This window comes from Oncorhynchus kisutch, linkage group LG4 (assembly GCF_002021735.2).
Source record: "Oncorhynchus kisutch isolate 150728-3 linkage group LG4, Okis_V2, whole genome shotgun sequence".
Classification (NCBI taxonomy): domain Eukaryota; kingdom Metazoa; phylum Chordata; class Actinopteri; order Salmoniformes; family Salmonidae; genus Oncorhynchus; species Oncorhynchus kisutch.
The window spans coordinates 47,149,700-47,164,301 of record NC_034177.2 but is presented as its reverse complement, the minus strand read 5'-3'; the positions used below and the strand labels follow the sequence as shown (position 1 = coordinate 47,164,301).

The 14,602-nt window shown below is 44.1% G+C and overlaps 1 protein-coding gene across 4 annotated transcripts in view; it reads right to left on the bottom strand.

Moving 5' to 3' along the window:
• Positions 1-7,992, bottom strand: part of LOC109889614 (transcription initiation factor TFIID subunit 4) — a 34,297-nt gene extending 26,305 nt beyond the window's left edge. The window contains exons 1-8 of one of the 4 annotated variants that reach the window (XR_004209748.1): positions 6,737-7,978; positions 6,308-6,477; positions 5,662-5,751; positions 2,096-2,290; positions 1,682-1,804; positions 1,361-1,450; positions 698-874; positions 176-251 (exon numbers count right to left, since the gene is read on the bottom strand). Coding sequence is in view for 3 of the 4 variants with exons in the window: in XM_020481178.2 (XP_020336767.1) it covers positions 176-251; positions 698-874; positions 1,361-1,450; positions 1,682-1,804; positions 2,096-2,290; positions 5,662-5,751; positions 6,308-6,477; positions 6,737-7,949 (2,134 nt within the window). In the remaining variant the exon portion in view is untranslated. Of the gene's footprint in view, positions 1-175; positions 252-697; positions 875-1,360; positions 1,451-1,681; positions 1,805-2,095; positions 2,291-5,661; positions 5,752-6,307; positions 6,478-6,736 lie in introns of all 4 variants that reach the window. The other 3 variants (XM_020481180.2, XM_020481178.2, XM_020481179.2) reach the window with 3 other exon arrangements.
• Between the last annotated feature and the right edge of the window lie 6,610 nt (positions 7,993-14,602).

The following is a 14,602-nucleotide window of genomic DNA, read 5'->3' as shown; positions in this document are numbered from 1 at the left end:
CGAGACACTTAATAATCATCCAGGCCTTGAATAATTGAACGATGTGGGTAAAACAAGTGTCCACTGGGGATAACCTCTTCCCTTCAACAATAGCACAGGTCGAGAGCGCCGGGATCGCCTATTGAGGTTGTCCGTTGTCTGCATGGAGAGAGAGGGTGCTGTGCGGTGCCAGTACCTTGTGGCCGGATGGTCTGAGGGATGACCATCGGCATGCGAGTCTGGACCCCCTGAACCCCTGGTCTTCTCACACCCTGGAAGAGAGGAACCATGAGAACATGAACAGTATCCCTGCACATTGGACATTTGGTACTGGCACTGTCCCTGTATATAGCTTCCTCCCTTATTTATTGTGTTTTTTAAATTATTTTTATTATTAGTTATACTACTTTGATATTGAATACTGCACTGTTGGGTAGAGCTAGCAAGTTAAGCATTTCACTGTACTTGTGCATGTGACACATAAAGCCTGGAACAGAAAACGGAACTCACAATAGTTTGAGCCAAGTGGTGAATAACAGACAGAACACAACCAACTGAATAGAACAGACCACAACACTGAATGGTTGTGTGTATTATAGAGAGACAACCTAGAACGGCCTCAAAAGGAATTCTGCCTGGCCTACTATGGAAAGAAGAACCCTAAAAAACGACAGCGCATCTTTCCAGTCTCCAGTGTCTAAGTTCGAGAGGGTCGTACCAGAGAAGTGGTGGGTGTCCTGACAATGCCTGTGGCGGGGCTGATGGTGGTGGGGAGCCGGGCCCTGATAGCGCTCGTGGTAGTAGTGGAGGCAGCGGCCAGGGCAGAAGCGTTGGTGGAGGCCAGCAGAGTCTGCTGGTTGTTGAGCAGGGACAGCCGCAGGGCAGGAAGGCTTTTCTGAACGGAAGGAAACAAATACGGGTTACGTGGTAATGTCGTCAACAATTTACTATGTCAGGGTAACAATTTACTATGTCAGGGAAACAATTTACTATGTCAGGGAAACAATTTACTATGTCAGGGAAACAATTTACTATGTCAGGGAAACAATTTACTATGTCAGGGAAACAATTTACTATGTCAGGGAAACAATTTACTATGTCAGGGAAACAATTTACTATGTCAGGGAAACAATTTACTATGTCAGGGAAACAATTTACTATGTCAGGGAAACAATTTACTATGTCAGGGAAACAATTGACTTTGTTAGGGTAACAATTTACTATGTTAGGGTAACAATTTACACAAATTTGCTCTTATACCCGGGTAGTGACACTAATTACACTAGTAACATTGTAGTAACATGTTACATGGTACTTTAGTAATTGCATAGCAATGAGCTCAGAAAAAGGTCCGGCTGACGGTTAAGGGTAACAAACAAACCTTGAGGAAGGGGATGAGGTACGGCTGGGGAGAGGACTTCAGCTCAGCCTGCAGACGTGTGGTGAACTCCTCAGGCTCGATTTTAGCATCCTGATCACAGAAAGAAGACATTAAGTGTGAAAATCAGACAATAAATAAATAAATAAAATAAAATAAAAGGAAATGTCATAATTCCACGCTGACAATTGACTCCTTATAAAAACTGTCACATATAAGCCACTCGTTGATCATTTATAAGGCGCGAGTTAACGACAAACGCCACAAGGACGTCATCTACTCATCATATTCTTAACCTAGTGTTCTATAGGAGTCTTGACTCACCAGAAGATCCTGCACCAGGCCCTTGACGTTCTTGGATGTGTCTGGAGATGGGGAGTTGTGGGACGCCAGCTTGATCAGGGTGGACAGGAAGTTCTTGCACTTCTTCACATTTTCTTGCATTTCCTGCAAGAGAGGAGAATGGGTCATTGAGTAGGATTAGACTTTCTATGAAGATGATTGATAAGTCTTGCACAAACTTTGCTTCTCATGTCACCACCACTTCTGGTATTAGAAAACATTACTAAATCAACTCAAAACATTATTTTAAAGGGGTATTTAAAATAGCAAAACACTTTACAGTAAATAACACCCCCCCCAGTGGGAAACTGGCCAATAAAAAAAAAATGTCAATCAACTCACCACATGGTAAACCACACACTGTTTGGGTCTAGCAAAGTGTCACAATTGACAAACCTGGGAGACTGGTGCAGTTACCATTGTAGGGGTTGTGGAGGCACTGGCTGCTGCTGCAGTGTTAAGGGTTATAGAGGGCCGTACAGCACCAGGCTTGGCCAGAGCTTGACCCCCTGTGATCACTGTCTGGGCTTTCTGAGGGGTGGTCATCTTCATCGACACAGACGCACCTGCAGGAGCCATGGTTATCGCCTTCTGGAGAGAATGGCAACAGGCATAAATATGACTAGAACTTTATACAGTTGAAGAGAAAAAAACGGTTAACACGACGCACATAGTTCAGCTGAGAGAGTAAACAACCATTTACCACAACATAACACAGTGCCTACGGAAAGTAATTCAGACGCCTTCACTTTTTCCACATTTTGTTACGTTACAGCCTTATTCTAAACTTGATTAGATCTTTTTTTTTTCAAAATCTACACACAATACCAAAGCAAGAACAGGTTTTTAGAAATGTTCACTTATTTATAAAAAAAAAAAATAACTGAAATATCACATTTACATAATTATTCAGACCCTTTATTCAGTACTTTGTTGAAGCACCTTTGGCAGCGACAACAGCCTCGAGTCTTCTTGGGTACGACTCTACAAGCTTGGCACACCTGTATTTGGGGAGTTTCTCCCATTCTTCTCTGCAGACTAGAGATCGACCGATTAATCGGCATGGTCGATTAATTAGGGCCGATTTCAAGTTTTCATAAAACCGGTTGTTTTTGTGTGTTTTTCTTACACCTTTATTTAATCTTTATTTAACTAGACAAGTCAGTTTAGAACACATTCTTATTTTCAATTACGGCCTAGTGGGCCGTAATTGACGGTGGGTTAACTGCCTCGTTCAGGGGCAGGACGACAGATTTTTACCTTGTCAGCTCGGGGGATTCAATCTTGCAACCTTACAGTTAACTAGTCCAATGCTCTAACCACCTGCCTCTCATTGCACTCCACGAGGAGCCTGCCTGTTGCGCGAATGCAGTAAGCCAAGGTAAGTTGCTAGCTAGCATTAAACTTATCTTATAAAAAACAATCAAAATCACTAGTTAACTACACATGGTTGATGATATTACTTGTTTATCTAGCGTGTCCTGCGTTGCATATAATCGATGCGGTGCTTATCGTTGCAACAGTTTAGGCTGCCTAATTTGCCAGAATTTGACTTAATTATGACGTAACATTGACGGTTGTGCAATGTAACAGGAATATTTAGACTAATGGATGCCACCCCTTAGATAAAATACGGAACGGTTCCGTATTTCACTGAAAGAATAAACGTCTTGTTCGAGATGATAGTTTCCGGATTCGACCATATTAATGACCCAAGGCTCGTATTTCTGTGTGTTATTATGTTATAACTAAGTCTATGATTTGATAGAGCAGTCTGACTGAGCGGTGGTAGGCAACAGCAGGCACGTAAGCATTCATTCAAACAGCACTTTTGTGCGTTTTGCCAGCAGCTGTTCGTTGTGCGTCAAGCATTGCACTGTTTATAACTTCAAGCCTATCAACTCCCGAGATTAGGCTGGTGTAACCGATGTGAAATGGCTAGCTAGTTAGCGGGGTGCGCGCTAATAGCGTTTCAAACGTCACTCGCTCTGAGACTTGGAGTGGTTGTTCCCCTTGCTCTGCATGGGTAACACTGCTTCGGGGGTGGCTGTTGTTGTTGTGTTCCTGGTTCGAGCGAGGAGAGGGACGGAAGCTATACTGTTACACTGGTAATACCAAAGTGCCTATAAGAACATCCAATAGTCAAAGGTTAATGAAATACAAATGGTATAGAGAGAAATAGTCCTATAATTCCTATAATAACTACAACCTAAAACATCTTACCTGGGAATATTGAAGACTCATGTTAAAAGGAACCACCAGCTTTCATATGTTCTCATGTTCTGAGCAAGGAATTTAAACGTTAGCTTTTTTACATGGCACATATTGCACTTTTATTTTCTTCTCCAACACGTTGTTTTTGCATTATTTAAACCAAATTTAACATTTAATTATTTATTTGAGACTAAATTGATTTTATTGATGTATTATATATTAAGTTAAAATAAGTGTTCATTCAGTATTGTTGCAATTGTCATTATACCAATAAATGTTTTATTTTATTTTTAAAATCGGCCGATTAATCGGTATCTGATTTTTTGGGGTCCACCAATAATCGGTATCGGCGTTGAAAAATCATAATCGGTCGACCTCTACTGCAGACCCTCTCAAGTGCTGTCAGGTTGGATGGGGAGTGTCGCTGCACAGCTATTTTCAGGTCTCTTCAGAGATGTTCGATCAGGTTCAAGTCCGGGCTCTGGCTGGGCCACTCAAGGACAGTCAGAGACTTGTTCCAAAGCTACTCCTGCTTTGTCTTGGCTGTGAATTAGGGTCATTGTCCTGTTGGAAGGTAAACCTTCACCCAAGTCTGAGGTCCTGAGCAGGTTTTCATCAAGGATCTCTCTGTACATTGCTCTGTTCATCTTTGCTTCAATCCAGTCCCAACTGCTGAAAAACACCCCCCACAGCATGATGCTGCCACCACCATGCTTCCCTGTAGGGATGGTGCCAATGTTGGTTTCATCAGAGCATCATGTTTCTCATGGTCTGATACTCTTTAGGTGCCTTTTGACAAACTCCCAAGCGGGCTGTCATGTGCCTTTTACTGAGGAGTGGCTTCTGTCTGGCCGCTCTAACATAAAGGCCTGATTGGTGGAGTGCTGCAGAGATGGTTGTCCTTCTGGAAGGTTCTCCCATCTCCACAGAGGAACTATAGAGCTCTGTCAGAGTGACCATCGGGTTCTTGGTCACCTCCCTGACCAAGGCCCTTCTCCCCCGATTGATCAGTGTGTCTGGTAGGCCAGCTCTTGGAAGAGTATTGGTGGTTCCAAACTTCCTCCATTTAAGAATGATGGAGGCCACTGTGATCATGGGGACCTTCAATGCTGCAGACATTTTTTGGTACCATTCCCCAGATCTGTGCCTCGACACAATCCTGTCTCGGAGCTCTACAGACAATTCCTTCGACCTCATGGCTTGGTTTTTGCTGAGACATGCACTGTCACATGTGGGACCTTATATAGACAGGTGTGTGTGCCTTTTCAAATCATGTCCAATCAATTGAAGTTAACACAGGTGGACTCCAATCAAGTTGTAGAAACAGCTCAAGGATGATCAATGGAAACAGGATGCACCTGACCTCAATTTCGAGTCTCACAGCAAAAAGTCTGAATATTTATGTAAATAAAGTATTTCTGTTTTTTATTTTAATAAATGTGCAAAAATGTCTAAACACCTATTTTTGCTTCGTCATTATGGGGTATTGTGTGTAGATTGCTGAGAAAATGTTAGATTAAGGCTGTAACGTATCAAAACGTAGAAAAATTTCAAGAGGTCTGATTACTTTCCGAAGGCACTGTAAGTCAAACAACTAAAACCACAACAAAAATAGAAACAGGGCTGGAATATGTGAAATGTATTTAATACAAATTCATTTCAAATCTACGGAGAGGCTCTAGTAGCTAACTATAATTAGGTGTGTGTTTTTTCTGACAGAGGGCTGCATGGAGACAGTAAGTGCACACCTGTATAGCAGAGCTGGTGGGAGAGGGGGACTGCAACATTCTGGCCTGGACAGGGGAGGCCAGACGAACAGCCTGGGTTGTACAAGGGGCCTGCAGAGGACAGGGGGAGCAAGGGGGTCAGAGGTGCACTGGACATTAGTACCGGTATAGATGGTCAACTTATGACTTACTTGAAAGTGAAACCCACACTGGCACAACTTGAGAGGGAAATTAAAAGGGTGAAGAGGAAGAAAAAGCAGGAGATCCCTACAACGTAAGGGCTGACCTTCGGTTATGCCCAGTGGCAGAGTATACCGCTCACAAATGGGACTCTACAGCCACAGCAGATAACCATGACCGGACCCGAACGAGAATCTATGTTCTCGTGAGACTGATGTTGACCATGACCATGAGCAGTCATATACTACATCATCCCCAATAATATTCCTGACATGGGCAGCATCGATCTTATGCAAAATCCACATGATCTAGCAGTGCCATTCTTTTTTTTTTTGTCAGGAGGAACTAGGTCTATACTTGGGCCACTAAAGAGGATTGGGCACTACATGGCAGACAGACGTCGTTCAGATCGACAAACACGTTTGATATGACATAATACAGTTCAGTCCCCCTCTAGATAACTTCAGCCTGATTCCCCCATCTATACCTGGCTGGGAGTACCGACTCTGATGGTGGTCCCAGCGGTAGGTGTAGCAGGCCGGGGGCAGATGTTAGAGACAGCAGCCTGGCCTTGTTGGGTCTTAGCCTGAGCCTGGGCTAGAACCTGCTGAGGAACCATTACCAGCTGGCCTGTGTCTGTACGCACCAGCACCATACCTGGGGGAGAAACAGTCAGGTCACACATCTTTCTCTATTTGCCATTTTCAATGGTTTACTGTTTGGGTTTTTTGGGGCCTAGGCATTGGGTTAATAAATGCATTAATGAATAGCACAGACTAGGTTATTGACTATATGCATGTTAATTGATTGACTAATGGGTCAACACATTGAAAGGTGCACATTTCTGTTCAGAATGGAGCTTGGGGAGCCAGAACCTAGGTTTTAGAATCAGGATAACATCAGTAGGGTTCCTTACCGGGAGGTATGGTAAATCCAGGGGGTAACTGAATGGTGGTCTGCTGTGGTGGTCTGACGACCATCTGTGGTGCCACAGTCCTCGTGGGACTCGCTACCAGCCCAGGTCTCTGCTGCTGCACGGAGGTGGCCATCACAGGAGCACCGGGGGGCCTCACGATGGTCACAGTGGGCTGACCAACTCCGTTAACCGTTGGTTTCACCCCGGCTGCGAGAGTGGGACTCGCCACACTCTGTGCCTGGCTTATGGGCGAGTTCACAACAACAGGAGAGGGAGACCCTCCGAGAATGATTGATTGGCCAGCAGAGACTGGCTGGTTGGGTGCCACCATTGTAGTGTTAATAAGAGTGTTATTGCGGTTCATGACCTGAGAGGTGGTGGCCCCTGGAGAACCTGCACCCTGTGTGACCACTGCAGAAACCTTAGGGTCTATTACTCCGTTCTGTGAGGCACTGGCCATGGGGTTGGGATGCCTTTGCAATGCAACAGTGGGAGTAACAAATGCCACAGCAGATTGAGATACAGGATAGTTTGGTAGAGAAGGAGGCTGTGAAGCCATAGACACAATGATATTTGAGTTGCCCGCACTGGCAGTACTTATAACAGTGTTGCCGCCTAACCCGATTTGGGGAGCAGCAGCTGGCGAGTTGACCAACTTCACAGCTCCGGGGCTACCGTTAAAACTCTGTAATCCAGGTGAAGGAGTCCTGATAGCCGTTGTTGTTGTGAGGTTTGAGTTCGGAGCAGTCACCACCGATGTTTCAGCTGGACCCAAAACAGTCCCTCTGTTGTAGCTAGTCGTCTGAGCAGGCAAAGTTACCGATCCTGGTGGTGCTGGGGAAATGATGCGAGATGCGGCTCCATGTGTTTGTAAATTGGTACCAGCGTTTATAATGCCCCCAGTAGTGATGGAAGAGGTAGAAGCGGTGATACTCTTGTTCGAAATCGCCTGATTCGCACAGGGTTCCGCGTTTAACACCGCTTTTGGGTGTCCTTGTTGTGGCGGCTCCAGAGACCCCACTTGATCACGCACTTTCCCTGAGAACTGGCTGACAGTGCCCGTAGATCCTTCTCGCTTGATATCGGAAAATGTGGCGGGCGAAGTCTTCTGGCTGACAAGTTGCGATTCCAAAGAGCCAACTAAGTCACTTACTGCTTTTTCGTCTACCTCATTGAAGAGCATGTCCTCCAGTGGGTCGGAGGCTCCCGCCATCTTTGATGATAGACCGTTGTGCAAATCGTATTTTAGAATGTACGCATGCGCGTGGGCTTCGAATGTAGAAATATAATTTCAAGAAAGGACCACTGTTCTACTATAATGCATATTTGCGCTGGTTGTACCTCAAAGTTTCTCATTCCACAAGATACCCTACAGTAGTGCTTCAAGACAAGTATAATAAAGAAGGAAACAAATAGACCTACTAATGTATAAATCAAAGCTATATACTGCTTCTATTTAGTAAACACATAAGCTATATACTGCTGCTATTTAATAAACCCATTCCAGACGTGTTAGAGTGTGTAAGTTTGTTTTGCATGCCCCGGTTCCCCGTTTGAGTGGAGATTTCGCTTAAGCACCAATCGAATGGTCTAAAATCCAAACTCCCCATATACGGGCACCGAGCCATGCAAAACGAACTCCACCATTGGTTCCAGACGATGTCGAAAACGCGCGAGATGTTGATTTCCCGTCAGCACCAAATTTAGAAAAACGATATTACCATTTTCCATGTAGCAGGATGCTGGCGTCACGATCGCGGATTCTCTTTTTCAAAATAAGAGCCGCATGCAAAGATATGCAAAATTGTGGAATCTCGATACACGTACAACTGTTTCTCACAGCATTGCAACCACCTTGGACAAGATACATTGATGATTTTATGTACTTTTATTATAATGTATTATTTATACTAGCATTAGGTTTGAAAGTTTAAACAAATACTGGTATTGTATGTTGAAAGCTGTTGTGTAGGCTATAATGAAAGAATACACTTTTAATAAAATACATGTTATTGGATTTGCGCAATATAATGTGTAATACTTGAGTCTCTTGTGCTGGGCCACTGGTTTAATACAGAGTGCTGGTGACGCCCTACTCCACCTATTCCATTGACCACAATGCAAATCCCTGTATATGAATTTCATATTGGCATAATATATAGTGAAATAACGATTATTTGCGCAGAAGTAAAAGTCGGATTGGGAGTACTCAGTAGGGTCTGTAGAATCTATATATGGTGTTATTTAACCGGGGACTGAATAATACAACGTTCCCTTTCACGTGATCAAATCAATTAAATCGAATTGTATTTGTCACATGCTTCGTAAACAGGTGTAGACTAACGGTGAACAACTCACGTGGGGCTCTTCCCAACAATGCAGAGAAAAAAAGAGAGAAATAATAACACGAGGAATAAATACACAATGAGTAACGATAACTTGGCAATATACAAGGGGTTACCAATACAGAGTTGACGTGCATGGGTATGAGGTCGATATGTACATATAGGTAGGAATAAAGTGACTAGGCAACAGGATAGATAATAAGCATTAGCAGCAGCATATGTGATGAGACAAAAAGGGTCAATGCAGATAGTCCGGGTAGCAAGATATTGGTTAACTATTAGCAGTCTTATGTCTTGGGGGTAGAATCCGTTCAGGGTCCTGTTGGTTCCAGACTTGGTGCATCGGTACCGCTTGCTGTGCGGTAGCAGAGACAACAGTCTATGCCTTTGCTGGCTGGAGTCTGGCTAATTTTAGGACCTTCCTCTGACACTGACACTGCCACATGTGATCACCATCATGTGATAACATGTGACAACATGTAAAAGAAACGTGATAAAGTAACTACACATGTGAAAACGTTTGAGTACTTAAGAAAACATGATCTCATGGTAAATAAATAGGTATAACATTTCAAAATGTGATCCCATGAAACTACATGTATCAACATTTGAAAATGTTTCACGTGATAGTGCAAATTCAATTTCCACATGTGAAACTCCACATTTCAAGTTTTTATTATTGTAAGGGAAGTAGTGGAATAGTATGGGGGGTTTTAAGGTAAGCGGTAATGCTGTTCAGATAAAAGAGTGTAAACATCTTTATTTAATGTTTACACTCCAATTGATCAATTGGAGCTTACTTTTCAGTAAATCCCACAGGATTTGAACTCATGACCTCTGCATCTAGAATATGATGATCTCTCTGTTTGCACCACCAAATCTGTTAAATCTTGAAAGTCCACTACACATTCATTACCTAAAATATGTCTCTGCGCTGAGTAAAAGAGCCCCATCTGCATTGCTGTTTTAGTTATAAATTAATATGACTATTCTCTCATTGATTTAATTTACTTATTTCAGCAATTTGAGTGTGGGTTTTCAGTATAGCTGTCTAATGTTGATGGTGCATATAATTCTGTTTGAATATTACTCCTGAATCACTAGTCTATGATACATTTATTTTCTTCCATGTATTTTTAACAAAGCTGAGATCTACTTTGTAGTGCAAAGCATTGGAATAAGCCTATAAGTGAACTCCTTCATTGACACAGACATGGTGGCGTTTTTTTTGTTTTTTTTTATTTAAAAAAAGTTAAATGAGTGAATATAAACCGGGCTTTTAGTGTATTCACACTTTCAGAAAGGCAATAAATGTAGACAATTATTTACAAATTATAGTCCTACAGTATATCTGTTGCTAATCTAACAAGGTTAGCAGTACACAGTAAAGGTATAGGACTTGTACTTTTACATATGAGTCATTTAGCAGACACTCTTATCCAGAGTGACTTACTGTAGAGGAACAATTAGGGTTAAGTGCCTTGCTCAACGGCATAAACAGATGTTTGACCTAGTCGGCTCGGGGATTCAAATCAGCGACCTTTCAGTTACGAGCAGTATTAACCACTAGGCTACCTGCCAGTATTAACTAGTTTTTAAAAAGAATAACAGAGACAACATTATTTATATGTTATATTGTGATGAGTATCTATCAAGGTCTGCAAAGGCATTTTCTGTACAGTTTAAAATGCATTACAAGAGACAATCAACAATAACAGTTTAAATAAATGTTCTGAGAAGCACTGCAGATCATTTCATAAAATGTGTCTCTTAATTCATGCTCAAAAAACTATAATTGATCAGGCTATAATTGTCGGTTCCAGCTGCCTCATTTATAAACGTTGCGTATGCACACAAAAACAAATATGCTCCAAAACATGCATGTGCCAGATTTCACATAAAAGTTGGCAAACATAAAACTGAACATGAGAATGTGCTTATACTCCCGCAAACTTGTTTAGACCATGCATATGCACAGGTTCTAGTGGCTGAAGTGTTGCAATGCGAGAGGGCAAAAGTAGTAGCCTTGTGCAGATGGTTAATACGGTGCCTTCGGAAAGTATTCAGACGCCTTGACTTATTCTACATTTTGTTAAAGCCTTATTCTAAAATGTATTAAATCGTCCCCCCCCCCCTCATCAATCTACACACTACCCCATAATGACAAAACAAAAACAGGTTTGTAGAAATTTTAGCAAATGTAAAAAAATAAAAAGGAAATATGATTTAAGTATTCATAATACGTATGAAGTATTCAGACCCTTTACTCAGTACTTCGTTGAAGCACCTTTGGCAATGATTACAGTCTAAAGTTTTCTTTGGTATGACGCTACAAGCTTGGGAGTTTCTCCCATTCTTCTCTGCAGATCCTCTCAACCTCTGTCAGGTTGGATGGGGAGTGTCGCTGCACAGCTATTTTCAGGTATCTCCAGAGATGTTTGATTGGGTTCAAGTCCGGGCTCTGATATTCAGAGACTTGTCCCGAAGCCACTCTCGCATTGTTTTGGCTGTGTGCTTAAGGTTGTTGTCCTGTTGGAAGGTAAACCTTCACCCAAGTCTGAGGTCCTGATCGCTCTGGAGCAGGTTTTCATCAAGGATCTCTCTCTGTACTTTGCTCCGTTCATCTTTCCCTCAACCCTGACAATGGGGAGCGGCAAGGACTTGGACATCCCCACAGCATGATGCTGCCACCACCATTCTTCACTGTAGGGATGGTGCCAGGTTTCCTCCAGACGTGTCACTTGGCTTTCAGGCCAAAGAGTTCAATCTTGGTTTCAGACCAGAGAATCTTGTTGCTCACGGTCTGAGTGTCCTTTAGCTGCCTTTTGGCAAACTTGCTCAGTTTGGCCAGGCAGCCAGCTCTAGGAAGAGTTTTGGTGGTTCTAAACTTCTTCCATTTAAGAATGATGGAGGCCATTGTGTTCTTGGGGGTCTTCAATGCTGCAGACATTTTTTGGTACTCTTCCCTGGATCTGTGCCTCGACACAATCTTGTTTCGGAGCTCTTCGGACAATTCATTTGACCTCATGGCTTGGTTTTTGCTCTGACATACACTGTCAACTGTGGGACCTTCTATAGACAGGTGTGTGTCTTTCCAAATCATGTCCAATCAATTGAATTGACCACAGGATTATCAATGGAAACAGGATACACCTGAGCTCAATGCAGAGTCTCATAGCAAAGGGTCGGAATATTTACGTAAATAAGGTATTTCTGTTTTTATAGTGGCTTGTGAAATTTGGCATTTTTCCTATTTTGTTGCCTTACAACCTGGAATTAAAATAGATGTTTTGGGGGTTTGTATCATTTGATTTGCACAACATGCCTTCCACATTGAAGATGCAAAATATGTTTTATTGTGAAACAAACAAGAAATAAGACAAAAAACTTGAGCGTGAATAACTATTCACCACCCCCCCCCCAAACTGCCCCGTTCAAGTTGGATGGGTTCCTCTGGTGTACAAAAATCTTTAAATCATACCAAAGATTCTCAATTGGATTGAGGTCTGGGCTTTGACTAGGCTATTCCACGCGGCCTATTGGACCTCGCCAAGGAGGTATGGGAAGCCCAACCGGCCACCTTACGCAGCGTGCTAGAACACATGGAGACTATGAGGGAGCGGATGACAGCCATATGACCAGTGGTAAGGAAACATATGGAGAAGGCCCAATGTGCCCAAGCCCAGGTCTACAATCGAGGAACCCAGACAAAGAATTCCAGGTGGGAGACAAGGAGTTGGTCTTAATCCCCACAGCAGAAAGTAAGTTCCTGGATACATGGCACGGGCTGGGCCATATGATGTGATAGAGAAGCTGGGACCCGTCAATTACATCGTGCGGCAGCCGGGGAGACAGAAACGGCAACAGATTTACCACGTGAACCTACTGAAGAAGTGGCACGAGAGGACAGCCTTGGCCGTGTTATGGTCGGGACCCAGGACTCCAACGGTAACGGTGGTGGTCCCGAGCAATGAGGACCTCGAACCGGCCAGAAGCAAGCACTCCGGGAGCTTGTAGATCGGGAAAAAAATGGCGGTGTTCTCAGAGAAGCCAGGCTGCACGACCCTCATTGAGCACCACGTCCGCACCTGGCCCAGGGAAATGGTACGAAAGAGGCCATATCGGATTCCCAAGGCCCGAAGGAAGGCCGCGAAGCAGGAAGTGGAGGCTATGCTGAGGATGGGGGTCATCAAAGAGTCCCACAGCACACCGTGCAGCCCCATCAGCTTGTTCGACGCCTCCCCCATGGCGAGGGTGGACGAGCTCATGGACCGGTTGGGAATTGCCCGGTACATCAGCACCCTCGACCTGACCAAAGGATATTGGCAGGTTCCGTTGGCAGCCACCTCCCGGGAGAAGATGGCATTTTCGACACCGGATGGATTATATCAGTCCCCTTCGGTCTCCATGGAGCCAAATCCACATTCCAGCGCCTGATGGACAAAGTACTTCGACCCCACTAACAGTATGTAGTGGCCTATTTGGATAATATCATCATCCACAGTCAAGGTTGGGAAGAGCACCTGACGCACCTCCTGACGCACCTGGACGCACTCAGGCAAGCTGGGTTGACAGCGAACCCCAAGAAATGCAAACGAGTGTCCGAGGAGGTGGAGTACCTTGGGTATTTGATCGGACAGGGGAACGTCAAGCCCCAGGAGAGGAAGGTCCACGCGGTACGTGACTGGCTTGTTCTATGCATCAAGACACAGGTCAAGTCCTTCCTGGGACTGGCAGGATACTACAGCTGCTTTATCCCCAACTTTGCGTCTATTGCCTCCCCCCTTAGCAATCTAACCAGGGCCCGCCTCCCAAAAACAGTGAAATGGACGGGCGAGACCGAAGCAGCGTTCAGGCGCCTGAAGGAAGCACTGTGCTCCCATATGATTCTCGTATTGCCCGATTTCTGGGTGCCGATGTTGGTCCAGATGGACGCATGCAACACGGAACTAGGGGCGGTCCTGTCCCAGGCACTCAATGGGCACTCAAGAGCATCTCATCATGTAAATAAGCTGAAAGCTGATACCCAGAGAGAAAAAGTACTCTATTGTCAAGATAACTGATAACTGATGAGCCATTCTGCACTTTCTGCAAAAAAAGTCCCACCCTTTTCTAAAAACAATAATAAAAAATTCAGCATGTGTCAAAAAGCTAAAGCCATCACATCATTTTCTGGAATTTCGAGTTTTAATGACTCCAACCTAAGTGTATGTAAACTTCCGACTTCAACTGTAGGTTTGACTCTGGACACATGAAAGGTGGGATGTATACGAAGGGTACGGGGCAACAGAAGACGAACAGCAGAGGGGCTGGAGAGGGGCTGGAGATGGGAAATGGGCCAATAAACTGGGGGTAGAGTTTGCGGGATTCCACCCGGAGGGGCAGAACCCGGGTGGATAGCCATACCTTCTCCCCGATACCAGAGATCTGCTTGTCGTAGATACCTGGAGGGGGTCTTGAGCAGGGCCAACCGGGCTCTCCAGGAACGACGAGAGCGGCAGACAAACATCTAGGCAGAAGA